Genomic DNA, 15,846 nt, shown 5'->3' with positions numbered 1-15,846 from the left:
GAGCTCAAAAAGAGGTTTGTTCATCTCCTGGGTTGCTCTTACCTCCTGGTTCAGTGCTACCTACCTTTCCAAATGTAATACAATTAGATAAAAGGGGGAAAAAGGTAAACTAATTTCCAAAGATTTCTAGGTATAATAATATAATAAAATATATAATATATGAAGTAATAGAAATAACTACCTATAAGCATGTATTTAGCAAAACCAAAATAATAATACTATATACTGCAATAAAGAATTATATTCATGTAATTGCTCAAAATCTGATTTCTAAAAGCAATTTCTAAACTGAAAATCAGTAGACTAGCACAAAGCTATTAATGAATTTACAAATCCAGCCTCTCATATGTGGTTCTTTGGAAAAAAATGTATCTCAGAAAGACGTATGATGGCATTATGGAAATCATTTCAGTGCATTAACACTAAATTTAATTGCTCTCTTTTTTAGAAAAAGGAAATTCAGCACTAAGAGTTAGAAGGCAAATATAAAGCAACAAGGCATATACCCAGTTAATATGACTTTGATATGCTAAGTGTCCATAAGATGTGTGACTTGACGTTATTTTGTTTTGTATATGTATATGTGGAGTGGGATGAGGGGAGTATCCACCTACTCTGTACCGTGGCTATTTCTCTTGAATTTGCATACATTGTATGTATTCTGTTTGGAATCGTAGAATATAACAGGGCATTTGAGATGATCTAGTCTAGCTTTGCCCACGTGCACAGTGGGAGAGTCCCTTTTACAGTATTTCTGGCACTCTCTGCTGAGCTGGCCTGGGAGTTGCACATGAATTTCAGTGCTTAGGTGATTCCATGTATCAGAGGGGTCCTTCTGTGTTGACCTAAATCTGTCTCTCACAAACACCAATGTGAAGGTTGTAGTTTTAGCTTTTCAAACAATATACCATAAGTGTATTCCCTGTTCCCAGTAACCATCCTTCAAGTATCTGAGGCATGTGATCATGTCTCCCTTTCCTAGTCTCCTCGGTTATAAGGATGTGGTGCACAGGGAATAGTGTGCTGGTATTTTATGAACAGGGAGACTGAGAATTTCATGCTACACGACACTGATACTTTTATCTGTATTTTTGTTAACAGATATTGATGAATGCACTCAGGTCCAACAGCTCTGTTCCCAGGGACACTGTGAAAACACCGAGGGAAGTTTCTTGTGTATTTGTCCAGCAGGATTTATGGCCAGTGAGGAGGGTCCTAACTGCATAGGTAATGGCTGTGTTCTTCCTGATGCATAAATTCCCAGATCTGGGTTGTTAGCTCCCCTAAGATCCCATCAATCTTAACTGCTTATTCTGGCAACCCAGAATTTATCACTGAACACCTTTTATGACATAGTCATCTGCTAGACACTGAAGGATATAAATATGGAAGTTTTTTTCTCCAACGCTATGGAATGAAGAGTGTCAAGTGTGTGCAGAGACCCAAGATGTTAAATGTGTTGGGTCCCACATAAATCAAAACCACTCAATTTTGAAACACGTCAAACAAATCAAAGGGATGGTAGTGGGAATCAGTTGTTTGATTCTTGACTTCAAACTGACCTGGGAGATGGGAGAGGTTTGAAATTCTGTTTTGAGAAATAAAACTCGACCATGTTTTCTGCCTCATATAGATGTTGACGAGTGCCTGAGGCCAGATGTGTGTGGGGAAGGACACTGCATCAATACCATGGGGGCCTTCCGGTGTGAATACTGCGACAGCGGGTATCGCATGACCCGGGGCGGCCGTTGTGAGGGTGAGTCAGTGCCACCTTGAAGTGTGGAGCACACATGATGGTGAAATGCAGGGCTGGGTCCACACCTGAGACTTTCCTCCCCCAGCCTGTGCATGATATCAGCTCATCGAAGCTCTTCCTGCCTTCTGCAGTCACAGCCTCTTGGACTTGCTTCAGGGACTTTGGATTGTTTTCCATTGTCTTCCATTTTTGCTCTCCCCTTGTCCACCTCACCATCTGCCTTCCCTGGTAGTTTGAGTGAATCGCTGTAGAACAATTGATTGCGGAGCATCATAGCGTAAGCCCAGACTTAATTACAGCGTCTGGATCATTCATCTGGGAACATGGTGCAGATTTACCCGCTGTTGATTTTTAGTTTCCACCCTTTTTGCCCTGTTACATTCCTTTCTCGCAGCTTGTCTTACATGTGTTCTGGGACTTGGTTACAAACCCTTCTGTACCAAAGCTCCCTCTGACTAACTCCAGGTTGCATTCTAGCCACGCTAGATAAAATTTCTTTATTATTGATTGTGGCAATGAGTTTGCTAGTATTATATTAAAAAAAAAAAAAAGTTCTGAGAAGCTTTTAGAGTATGGCCAGAATGCTTAACCATTTAATATTTCTGCTCATGTTTGTATCCCAGTTATACAGGTTCTTTTTGAAACCACCATGGTGCTTTTTAAATAATTATTTTCATGAAGAAATATGTTGCACTTCTGCTTGAATGCTGCCATGGATATGTGCCGGGGAAGGGAAGAGGGGTCTCTGAACACTTTTCTGAGGGGCCAGGCCATGTGGATGGTCCTGGTTCCACGGGGGTTCTTTGCCTGTGGCCGCCTGAAGATCAGCCCATTTTCTAATATGGCTCGACTTCCAGACCAAGGGAGGGACAGACAGGTTGGGGCAGGCTGCCCTCAGCTGTCCCTGCCTCCTCTGCATTGGTTTTCTACATGGATCTAATGACCTGGTCCTGGAGGGAGAGCTAATTCGGTGTTTTGGCAGTCTGTCCCTGCCTCTCCCCCAGGCCCCTTGCATTCTGATCTGGAGAGACGCGGGAGCATTTTACATTCCTGAATCTCTGATCAACTAGGATCACAACAGAACTATAAGGTCTCTTCCCTGGCAGCTGAGGGCCATGAGACAACAGGGGTGAAGTGTGCCCACTCTCCTTTTATAGGGGACCCTCACTCTGCCCTGGAGAGGCAGCATGCCCCCTTGGGAGGGGGCACGGCTGTGGCATCAGCTCCTGACTTCTGCGCTTAGTCACTTTATGGCTTGGAGTCAGCGACTTGGCCCCTTTGGATTGTTAACTTGGGAGCCACAAAGTTAACTTTCAGGGCTGTCCTGAGAATAAATGCGTGTTGTGGTATCTTGTGTGGTGCCTTTCACCTTATTAGTTCTCAAGAACCATTCTCTAGAAACCTCCCCCCTTTCCTGATGACTTTGTTTTTGCATGGGCCTTCTTGGTACGTCTATAGCTTTGGAAATGCTTTTAAAGAAATGGCGTGGTTTACCTGACAAGCCTTTATGTGTAAAACAACACTCCCCGAAAAAGTCAAATGCTGATTCTAAAATTTTTTTCAATGTTTATTTATTTTTGAGAGAGAGAGAATGCACATGTGACCAAGTAGGGGAGAAGCAGAGAGAGAGGGAGACACAGAATCCGAAGCAGGCTCCAGGCTCTGAGCTGTCCGCACAGAGCCCCACGTGGATCTTGAACCCATGAGCCATGAGATCATGACCTGAGCTGAAGTCAGATACTTAACTGATTGAAGTCACATGCTGATTGTTAAGTCATACTTACAGTTTCAGGATGGGGAGTTGAGACATTTAAGTAGTAACTATGGTGCGAGGATGGAAAGTGGGAAGGAGTAGAAATTTGAAAATTCTGTACGTAAACAGGAAACCGATGGAGACTGTTCAGTAATATTTGGTGTATGGAAATTATTTCACAGAAATACTACCAGGGTTCCCTGAGTAAATAATACATAATTCTATCCCCATGAAATGGCTTGAAAAGAAGAAGGAGCCAAATAACATGGCTGTTTTCTAATTTCGTCATGGACCAGAACCAAAGGTCCCCAGGCTCCTGGCTCACCAAAGATTTTCTCAGCTGCCACTAACAAAGTTGCTTTCAAACAGCCCCAGTCTCCAAGGAGTCTATTGTAGTTCACAGACATTATCTCATGCGTCCTTACTTTGTCCTGCTGAGGTATTACCAGGCAGGTAGTACCTAATTTATAGATGAGGGAACGAGCAGACAGAGGTGAGAGTGGCTGGAAATGTAGGGATGTTGTCTTGTCTTGCTCCGCATTGCATCTTATTTATTGGGCCAGCTTTCCTTAAAACCTTCTCTGACTTAACAGTTGTAGTTCTATTTAAAAAAAAAATCCTTCCAGAGAAGAACGTAATGCTGTTTGGAAAATGAAACTGGCAGGCGTCATCTTTCTGTAGAACAAGAAGTCCCAGAACATCTGACCTAAAACACACACACACACACACACACACACACACACCACTATGTGTCATTGTCTGTTGGCAAGGATTTTTTGCTGATAGGAAAAAAAAATTACCACACTGACTTGGTGCTTATTCTATTAATAACATCTTCAACATTTTTCCTTTGAGCATCTTTTTTACTTGAAGCGTATTTTCACACTTGTCTGGTGATAATGAGAGATAATTTTTGAGAATTTCCCAGAATGGATGAATGTATCTGTTATATATTTCTTTCACTTTTTGCTTATGTCCTGAAAATTGTCTTTATATTTTGCATATGATTGGAGGTCCTATATGTATCTTATATTGGAACACTTAGACAGTAAATACACTCATTTGAATTCCGACTCCAATCCCAGAAAAAAATGATCTTTTCAAATGGGGCTGGTACCCAAGGTGTTCCCACTCTTGTTAAACTCCTGAACCACTTCCTGTATCCTGCTTCCCCCTTCTGTTGTTCTACCATTCTTCAAAATGCCTAGAGCCTCTGTAGTAGTTACGTCGGCCACAGCCCCAAGCATATTTAAGGTGTTGTTTTTCTCCTTACATTGAAAAGAACAGTGATGAATAACTCCAGTTAGCTGTGAATGTGAATAATAAGGTATATTTTTATTAGAAAATATTAGCATACGATCATATCACCATGTTTTTTGGAAAGTCTGGCAAATATTTGATGAGTTCATTTTCTCCTAATGTTCTGTTTCCACCTCCAAGGAGTTCACAGCCTGTGAAAGGTTTTAAATTATTCAAACCTTGGGTGTTCTTAGGCCCATGAAGCCAAAGCAAGGATTTCCCTAGAGCATCCATTACCTGCAGAGAGAACCTCTGGCCAGGTGGATATGTGGCTTTGTCACTCTCATGCCTGTTTATTATATTTCTTTCTGGCAAGCTGCAGTATTCCTTCAAAGGTTTGGTGTTCAGAAAATGGCCCCCAAGAAGCTGCCAGCTCCCAGCAATGGAGAGGTCTAACCCTGCCAGTTGGAAAACTGGAGCCAAGTTTTTCCTTTGGATGTGTGTAAATATTTTATACAAGGTCTACCTGGCCTTGCATTATTGTTGTGGTGGTTAAGTGTAGGCACAGTGTTTGACTTACCTAGTTATGGTTTTCTCCACCAAAATGTAGATACAACATACCTTTTTTCCCCCTGGCTTCATCAGAAAAGTGAATGTTTGCTTCCGTATTCTGATAAATGCTTGTGACCTACTTTTCCAATTTTTCAGATATTGATGAATGTTTAACTCCAAGCACTTGTCCAGATGAGCAGTGCGTGAATTCTCCTGGATCTTACCAGTGTGTTCCCTGCACAGAAGGGTTTCGAGGCTGGAATGGGCAATGTCTTGGTAGGTACTAGAGTGTTCTTATCAAAGTCTTGTTTTTTTCTGCCTAGTGCATTTTCTGACAGAGTGATGTAATGCCAAGTGATCCCTCGTTCAAAATGGAAAAAAAGAAAAAATGGAATATGACAAAGTTGTGTCATTCTCAGAAAACTTCTGAGAAAAGTTCAAAGTCACTTTTAACCATGGAGAAAATGGGAAAACAAGTTGGTAGAAAGAATGGGAGATTTTACCTGGGAGAAATAATTCTGAGTGAAGCAAATTATGGCCTTTGATGTGATAAATAACCAAGACCAAATAAAACAGTAATCACCACAGGGAGGGAGAGGTGGAGGCAACAGGCTAAAAAAGAGAGAAAAGGCCTAAGAAGAGGCCGCTTACCACACACTAATAGAATTTGGAAGCATACAGCACAAACATGAAGCAGAAGAGAAATCTTGATGGCTTGTCTCTGACGTGTATTCACTGAAGTCTTTACTAAATACTTCATACCAACATTAGGCACTGAGGAGGAGAAGCATCAAATTTGCTTTCAGTCTCTTTAGCTGTGCTCCACTTAGCTTTCCCCCTTAATGGTTTTCCTCTGTGTTTCTGTCTCTGTCTCTAATATTTTCCTTAGAAGCTGAGCTCTTTTACACTCAATGCCAGACTCTGACCATGTGTGTTAAACTTCTCATTTCTTCATACCTTCCTTCCTTCTTCCACAAGGGCTGAAGAGCTTACTGTATATACCCAGGGTTGTGCTGTGTGCTGGGATACGTTGAGGGACAAAAAAAGTGCCTTCCTCGTGGAACTGTCTGGCGAGGAAGACTCATAAGTATCTCATAAGTAAATGCAAAGGCACCAATAAGACAGTGCTGGGAAGTAGGGTTCTCTGCTGCTCTAAGAGTGTGCGATAGAACGAGTTGCCTCTGGGAAAATTCCTGATCGAGGTTACACTGAGGAAGGGGAGGGGAAGGAGATAAGTTTGGACAGAGGAAACAGCCTGTGCAGGGCGCTTGTGGAAGGAGGAAGCAGTCAGGTTCACCTTTCAGTCACTAGCTGAAGGGCTAGACAGAGAACAAGGGAAGATTGGCCGCAGGATGAGGAGGCAGAACACGCTAGATGGACCCTCTCAGTCTTACTTAAGATGCTCATCTTTACTCGTACACCTCTGGGAAGATGTTTAGGTGTTGCAGAGCAGACAGGATGAGTAGGCTCGGCAGAAAGAGTCCCAATTTCAAAGCTTTGGACTCATCACCAGGTTGCATAAGCTACGCCTCTGTACATGGCCGTCTCCTTCTGTCATTGGAATTGAGATGTTGATCTTTGGGAGAAGGGAAGATTTGGGTTCATTAATTGCTTATTTGATCTGCATTTGTTGATGTGATCGGTACTGGTCAGAACATTATGTTTGGTTTTAATTTTCCCGTTTGGCATAAATTTCATACTTGCCTGTCAGGATTCCATTTGTGTTCTCATTTTCACATACTGAGGCATATTATAATCCAAGAGCAGAGCCTGAATTTTACCTTCAATAACTAAAATTCATCATAGTGGTATAAACACAGCCCTGATGCATGAACTTGCTAATGAAATATGACTGACCAAATTGGCAAGTGATCGTTCTTCAATACAAATGCGTTTATCTAGATTGGGCAATCATAAGAAATGAGTTCTCATACCTGGATGTGTGCAGTCAATCTAATCATGACCACTTTGCTCCAGTTTAATGACAGAAACACAGCACCTCATTTAAAAGTAACTTGACTTTGCCAACCAGACTTAGTGGAATCCTAAGCAGAAATCCTAGGTCACCATGTCAGTCACCCAAAGTCATACACTTAGCCACTTGTTCCAAGCACTACTTTTCGGTTTTGCATTGCTAAGGTCATGCAATTCCTATGACAAGTAGACCGTGTACTTTTTTTCCTTCTGCCTTTATCTACAGATCAGGCTTCTCCTCCATGATGATGTTTCAGTTCCATTCGTTGTTCAGAGCTGGACTTAGAGCTCTTCTTAGATTCTCAGGAGGGCTTTTGCAGATTATATCAAAACGGATCCGTGTTAATTTTTTATGGCAGTAGAGCTTTCACACATTAAAAAGTTGAGTGTGACAAAGAGTCGATGTCGCAACATGCCTTTCTATTCTTACTGAACCAATGAATGAATGAGATTCTTCTGCTCAGCTCTGACAACGCTAATGAGTACCTAGTGATGGCTCCTACATTTTAGTTCTCACCTTTATACTTCTGCTACTCTAAAATACTTTTCCAAGGTGCAGTCATTACTTAAGCTGATCATTGAGTTGAGCTAATCAGCAACAATTTGATTATATATTTATTTTCAATTTAACAGCTGAGTGCCTACCAAGAGCCAGGCAGTTTTCAAGACCCCGGAGATTAAGGGAAAATAAAAAAAATGCCTTCCCCTCTTTGCCTGTGTACTCTAGAGCTTACATTGTGTTTGCACATAAACAAGTCAGCAAGTAAAGTATGTCGTATGTCAGATGTGTTTTCAGTGCCATGAAGGGGAAAAAAATAAAATAAATCTGCCTAAGGGATACAGAGAGTGTCAGATTCTATGGTGGTCAGAGAAGACATCAAATGATAAGTTATTTATACAGTGTTCCTTTCTATTTGTTTTTTTCTCTATTGGTTTTTTGTGATGGGTTTGTGGCTTTTTAATATCATTTTAGTCCAGATAATTTAGGGTGCATTGATGAGACTGTTTTCCCCCAATTTTAAGTGTATGAGAACATTAAAGACTTAAAAGTATTCCAAATCTCACCATTTGAAGGAAAGTCTTACACTTGGTATTTGTTAGTTGCCATCTGTAGAGAAGATAATCCCTACGTCACAGGGTTCTCTGCTCCATAAGTCTTCATGTCCTCCTTTTTCTACCACTCTGCTCCCGCTGACTGAATGTTTTTAAATTATTACAATTAAAGTTGTACAGGGTCATATGTAATACTACTATCGTGTGGCGTTATGCTTATGGTTTTTTCTAAAGCCTGTTGATCTGTATATTGATTTGGCTCTTTTTCCTGTTACATGGATTCATTAGGAATTGAGAATTGCTATTTTGACTCATATTCTGCAGGGATTTGGTGCCAGTTAGACTTTCTCCTTCTTTTCCTGACTTAACAGTGAACTTGCTGAAACCATTAATGGCCTTGTATTCCTGCCATGTAAGCTGGCTCACTGATTGATGCTTCTCCTTGATTTATGAATTAGAGCAGAAATCATCTGGGGCCGAAACAGGTCAGATGTTAGCAGGTGTTGTCTGGAAGACCATGCTGTTTCCTAGTGTTGAGTTCAGGGCATATGATCCTTCATTCTCAGTCGTTTATTGCCCACTTTCAAAATATCTATCCCTTGGTGCTTTTTGGCAACTCTTGTTGGCTCCTCTGTTAATGTAGCTTCTTCTTTCAAGTTGTGGATTTCAGTCCTCTCTTGAAAGCCACTTTCATCATTCAACATTGTATTCCTTGGACCTCACATTCAGCCTGGAGTTGTTGCCCACTTGATCCCCACCTCTAATGATTATTTCTTCACCCTGGGTTCTGGCGAGTTCCAACTGGCTGCTTCAACCAGGACCTTTTTTGAGGGAAGCCAGCCTGTCAGGTAGTCAATTAACAGGTTTCTCTTCACTCATGAAGAACAGGCCTGATTCAAACCCTGCTAGAGCCATCCTTCAAAGGAGATTCTCTGATATTTAATTGTGTAAAGGTACATTTGGCAACTCTTCTGTAAAGATCATATTTCCTTGAACTTAGACAGATTTTGAGCTATATGACCTCTCTGAAGCTTGGTCTCAATAGCTTTAAAATGGGTATTGAGATACTCTTCTTCATTGGATTTACTGTCAGAATTAAATAAGCAATATAAAGCATGTAGAAAGGCATGCGACACAATGTAGAACCCAATAAATGTTATAACCCTTCTTCCCCCAACTCTGTTATCCTCCCGTTTACCTCCTTAATCCTGAAATATAAGAAGGGCAGTAATAACTGATACCTATCCAATAAATTCTATGTCAAGTTTCTGTGTGTAACTATCCTTGGCTTTTCATAAGCTCATTTCCTGTAGTTCTTCCCTCTCCCTGTGTCATCGGAGCCTTCGTTTATGAATCTAAGTAATCTTAATCTTAGAGTTTCCTTTCAACTTCTGGACATTTTTGTTTAGCTGGGATATATTGCTTAAGAATCCTCATGCTTTTCTGTAGGATCACTGATCATCCCTAACAAATGTTTCGCCTTCTGCAATACTGCCATTTCCATCCTTCTACTTCACTTTCTTTGCTCACCTTCATAAGATACAGTATCTATCACCTGGTGGTTGTATGCAGGCAGCGCTGAGTTTACTTTATTGTCTTACTTTAGAATTGAGTCTGTGAAAAACCATGTGACCTGGGAACACAAATTTCTGAGATTTTTATCATAGTAATCCTTCTCTGTCAAACCGTAATTAAGTTAATGGTGACTCTGTGACTCCGATTTACGTTTTCTAAACGTAATGGGTCCTAGGCATTTGAAGAACTCTGTGTTATTTGATCCACTCGACAACGGGTTAGCCTTAGTCTTAACGAAAACCAGGTGCAGAGAACTTACACGGTAAACATGGAAAGCTCCTTGTTCTAGGAGTTCTTTTCACACTAGGATTTATTTTCAGATTTTGAGGAATCATTGTTAACCTTTATGGAATACATGAATATTCATAGACTTGTATGAAATTGGAGACTTTCATCCTACATTTATTTATTTTGTATAAGATGGCAACAGAACTGAACATCCACCTTTTGCAGATATTAAATGTGCAAACACCAGCCTAATCCCTAATCCCACTGTATGCTAAAGAAGTCTTCTAATTAGTCACTACGTTATTATCGAACACCTAATTATGTGCTTGATTCCAGAGAAGATTTGGAGTTGTAAACGAGCAAAAAAAAAAAAAAAAAAAAAAATACAGAATAAAACGGTGCTTCTCAGGGGATGGGAGCTGGTAGAATTGGGAAGATGTTGTTTAAGGATGGAAGCTTGGAACTGGCAGGTAGGTAAGCCCTGGGGATCTATTGCATAGGTTACTGATGATTACAACAGTGCTGTGTTACAGTGATTATAGTCAACAATGCTGTGTTATAAACTTCAAAGCTGCTAAGAGGTTAGATCATGATTATGTTCACAAAAAAAGGAAATAATTATGGGACATAATAGAGGTCTTAGCTTACATTGTTAGTCATCTTGCAATATATAAGTATATCAAATCATCACTTAAACTGACACAATGTTATGTCAATTATACCTAAATTAAAAATGCAAACAAGAGAGGCGCCTGGGTGGCTCAGTGGGTTAAGCGTCCAACTTCAGCTCAGGTCATGATCTCACAGCTTGAGAGTTTGAGCCCCACATTGGGCTCTGTGCTGACAGCTCAGAGCCTGGAGCCTGCTTCAGATTCTTGGTCTCCCTCTCTCTGCTCCTCCCCTGCTCACACTCTCTCTTTCTCATTTAAAAAGAAAAAAGAAAGCAAACAAGAAACTACTTTTGAAGGCAGGAAACATGCCTGTGTGGGGAGACTAATTATTATAATAACAACAAACCTCTCTTACATTGTTACAAAGGGCTTTGACTTCGTTGTGGGTTTTTTTTGTTGGTTTTTTTTTTTGTTTGTTTTTTGGGGTTTTTTTTTGGTCCTCAGGGTAGTCTTCCCTGTAGTACACATACAGAAATTGATTCCCAGAGAGGGTAATGGGCTTGCCTAAGGTTATAGGTAATAAATGGCAGATCTAGGACATGATCCCAGGTCTTTTATTTCCCAAACTAGTGTTCTGTTCTATACACTACCTCATATCTGTCTCCTGTTTACCCAGGAAAATTAGAGAACAAAACAATATGAAGGTAACGAGGAAGACAAAAACGTTCATAGAAAGGAGAGATCCATGTGGGTGCGAATCCTCCCTTGCGAGCAGCAATAATAACGGCTCAGGGATTCTTGACTCTGAGATGGCAGGCTGCACCACGGATAGCCCCAATTGAGTTTTGCTGAAAGACAAAATATTATTTTGGAAAGGTGAAGTAGGAAAGCAGTGATTCGGTACGATTAATGGATTGGTTTTCTGAGATCATCTTTGTCTCTTTATCTGGGATGTATATAGCATTGGCTCTTTTCCAGTCCTAAACAGCAGTGATGAGTCTTTGGGGGATGTGTAACATATTTTTGTAGGCTGCAGTGCTACTGCATATCTTGGTCAGACTTGACAGAGGGCGTCTGAGATCCTGAGGATTTACTGTACCTCGAGTGCAGGTTGTTCAAAACACTTGCCTAACTGGCTTCTGTACCTTACTTTGCCATGCTTGCTTTTCTGTCAAATATGCTCTGCCATCGTCTTTACTCTAAAAGACTGTGTATAACGAATAGTTGAGGGATAACCAAATTAATATCATGGTTGGGGTAGGGAATAATCTCATACTTTCAGGTAGCCATAGTGATGGAATATGTTTACTTCCCTTATCAAACGATGCTCATTCATTGAAGTTTGTGTTGACCACTAAGGAATTAAACGAGACTGAATGGCCTCTGAAAAATGACTGGCTTGCAGTGTTGAGAGATTCATTTCCTGGAAAGTACAGGAAGTAATGCAGGTGCACTCTTGCTCTGGAATCAACTCTGACCAGCCTCAAGGAGCTGATAGGTGAAGTAGAAAGTGGCACCACAGCCTTGGACTGACTTGTGTGAGGTCAGCCACTGAATACCCTCTATACCTCCAGAGGTTAGGCTTCCCAGAGAGGGGCTTCAGGCTGCCTGGTGTGTTCCCAGGACATGAGGAAGGGAAATTTCAAAAGGGTTCTTGACCCAGAGGAATTACATCCAAAGGCAATGAGAGGCTTTGCAGGTGGGTTTGCTGGCCAGTGGAAAGTTGTCTTTGTCAAATTGTGGAGAATGGAAAGTTGCCAGAGATCTGGAAAGAGATTAATGTCCTCACTTCCCCCTCAAAGAAGAAAGAAGGTGCAGTTCAGGAACTAATGACCACTGAACTTCATCTTAACCTTGACAAAGAACTGTAGGCTGCAGGATGCAAATGATAAGGTAAAACATTTTAAAAAAAAAAGATGATCGTAAGAATCAGCCAGGGCTCACTAAGGACAAATCATGTGTGGCTATTCTGACCGCCTCTTCTGATGGGCTTCTCAGAGGAGCAGGTCATGAAATCCTATAGGCACGGCATATTTAGTTTTCAACAGGCCTCTGTTACAGTCTCTCAGGGTATTGTAGATGAGAATGATGAATTTGGATTGGGTGATAGTATACTGGGATGGATTCATAAACTTTTGAATGATCATATCCATGAAGTGCTGACCGCATAAACCCCTAGTAATTCCCTTACTATGGGAGTTTTAATTAATTCATTGAATAGAAAATGTCAAATTATGTCCCAAAAGCCCATTGGTAAATTGTACTTGGGGAGATCAGAAGACATTTTTCTACAGACACCATACTTTTCATGATGTTTCCCTTTTAAGCTCATTATGTATATGCCTCATAAGAATTTGGTAATGTGACTTCTACAAAACCATGATCCTAATCTCAGAGTAAGATGAGTTTCGAACTCTAATTAAAAAAAATTTTTTTTAATGTTTATTTATTATTGAGAGACATAGAGTGTGAGCAGGGGAGGGGCAGAGAGAGAGGGAGACACAGAATCTGAAGCAGGCTCCAGGCTCTGAGCTGTTAGCACAGAGCCCGATGTGGCGCTTGAACTCAGAAGCTGTGAGATGATGACCTGAGCCAAAGTCGTACACTTAACCGACTGAGCCCCCCAAGTGCCCCTTGAACTCTAATTTAGAAACCAAAGGCCTAACCATCTCTCTCTGTAGCAGGGATTAGGGGGTGTGGGTCTTGGATGGTGGACTGAATAGGGACTACCTTGTTTCCCATAGCATTGATCTTCTAGAAGGTTCAGGGTAAGAACTGGGGGGGGGGGGCAGGTGGCAGGCTTTCTGTCAATAACACTCAGGGCCCCACAAGTTTGTGTCCTTGACTGAATGGAAGAACACTGGAAACCATTGACAGTTTTTAAAGGAGCAACACCATTTTTTAAAAAGGTTTATTTTGAGAGAGGCAGAGATATAGCGTGAGCAGGAGAGGGGCAGTGAGAGGGAGAGAGAGAATCCCAAGGAGGCTCTGCGCTGACAGTGAACTATGAGATCATGACCTGAGCCAAAATCAAGAGTCAGATGCTTAACCGAATGAGCCACCCAGGCATCCCAGGAGCAACACCATTGATCATATTTGTATTTTAGGTCACTCTGGCTACCTGCTGGATAGTGGATTAGAGAGGGCAAGACTCCAAGTGGAGAAACAGACTGTGATGGTAACCCATGTGAGAGAAAATGATGGTAGTAAGAAAGAAATAAAGCAGGGGTATTTGAGAGATATTTGGAAGGTAGAATTGATAAGACTGGTAATAAATTGAATGTGGGGAAAGAGGGAGAATAAGGAATCTGGATAGGATGACTTCAATTTTTGACTTGGGCATTTGGATAGTGGCATAATGTATTGATGTGGAAAGCAGCATAAAGAAAACATGGGGAAGATCAGGTTTGGGTCTGAACACTCAGAAGTGCCTGTGATATATCAAGTGGAGGTGTCAGGAGACTGACCAACGAGGTTGTGGGGGTCTGCAGTTTAAGAGAGGTGTGGGGGGTAGGGGCACCTGGGTGGCTCAGTCGGTTAAGAGAGGTGTGGGCAAAAGATAAAATGGTGACTTTATTTCACTCCTTTTATGTCCATCAAGTGAGGCCACACCTTCCTACTCTATGGAGATTCTTTTTTTTAAATTGAGGTATAATCTGTAACATTAGATTCATTTCAGGTATACAACATAAGGATTTAGTATTTGTGTATATAACAAAATGATCATAATTCTAGTGAAAGTCCATCACCATTTATAGTTATGGCATTAAAACATTGTTTTTCTTGTGATGAGGACTTTTAAGATCAACTGTCTTAACTCTTAACTATGCAATGCAGTACTACTGACTCAAGTATCTTATAAGTTGCAAGTATTTTATAAGTATTTCATCAACAATAATCTGCACTCTTAATTTGCTTTGACTAGAGAAAATAATGGTCTTAGAAACTGATTTTGTTGTTATATTCTGCAGTCCTGTAAGTCACATTTCCTGATGCATGAATAACTAAAGAGAACAGTCCATACATTTTTCAACTTGTTAACATTTTTGAAGCCAATCCAGATCCTCGATGGGACATTTTAACGTTACTGTCTGGAATTTACATGCCTACTGTCTAGGCTCCTTCTGTCCCATTATTTACTTTGGCTCCAGTGTTTGGCTTCTTCTTTCAAGTTGTTTGTATTCAGTGTTCATAAAAGTGGACTCCGACAACCAAGAAAAAGATGGACAATGAGACAGTTTGGAAGTGCTATTTTTGTTGTCATAGAGAGTAGGGTCAGTTCAGTAGTAGTAAGTGATTTTGTGAAGGCCAGGTAGAGTACTCACGCAGTGCTAATTCGCCGGCTGTTCTCTGTTTGCATGTGAGACGTATGCCTGTGTGCTTGGTTGCTCACACACTTTTGCCTTATTTTGATAATACAGTAAAACCTTGATTTGCGCGCACGATTCATTCCAGAAACATGCTTGTAATCCAAAGCATACCAAAGTATATCAAAGCAAATTTCAAGAAACGGTAGCTCAGTCGTGATCATGTAACATTCAGCATCACGTCCTACTCATATTGTAAGACCTCGTTCGTTTTATCGAGTTAAATTGTGCTAGAAATGTTTGCTTGTCTTGCAGAACGCTCGCAGAACGAGTTACTTGCAATCCAAGGTTTCACTGTACTCTGTTTCTCGATATCATTGTCAGAAAGCCGTAACCCAGTTTTAATGGAATGTCATGCGAACAAATGCAGTCTGAACTGTGAAATGCTGAATTAGAACGAGATCTTTGTTAATGTGTTTGTGACTCTTTGCCTTTTAAGAGGGTGGAAAGCTTTACTGCTCTCAGGGTGAGCATTGCAAAATGCAATGGATGGAATCAAGAGCATTTTCCTTCTTATTGTTTGTCTGCCTTAGATTAAGATGCTGTGCATTATTGACCGCTGTAAAATTAAGCCTAAATCATGATGTGGTGTGTAATTTTAGCACTTAAGTGGTTTAAATTGTTCTTCTTAAGGTTTTTGTTGTCCATGCTACACTGTGTGTCTTCTTACTGGGACTTACGGTGGACTTACCAGAGGTGCTCAAATGCGGCATAGAGCTCAAGTTTTTCTTTATGAAA

General features: G+C 40.9%; 1 protein-coding gene across 2 annotated transcripts in view; it reads left to right on the top strand.

Moving 5' to 3' along the window:
* Window positions 1-15,846, top strand: part of LTBP1 (latent transforming growth factor beta binding protein 1) — a 398,959-nt gene that overhangs the window by 286,685 nt on the left and 96,428 nt on the right. For both annotated transcript variants that reach the window (XM_042933279.1, XM_042933277.1), the window contains exons 17-19: window positions 1,102-1,227; window positions 1,634-1,756; window positions 5,457-5,576. In XM_042933279.1, coding sequence (XP_042789213.1) covers window positions 1,102-1,227; window positions 1,634-1,756; window positions 5,457-5,576 — 369 coding nt within the window. The remainder of the gene's footprint in view (window positions 1-1,101; window positions 1,228-1,633; window positions 1,757-5,456; window positions 5,577-15,846) is intronic.

This window comes from Panthera leo, chromosome A3, assembly GCF_018350215.1.
Source record: "Panthera leo isolate Ple1 chromosome A3, P.leo_Ple1_pat1.1, whole genome shotgun sequence".
In the NCBI taxonomy this organism is placed as follows: Eukaryota; Metazoa; Chordata; class Mammalia; order Carnivora; family Felidae; genus Panthera; species Panthera leo.
This window is presented reverse-complemented; position numbering and strand designations above follow the sequence as displayed.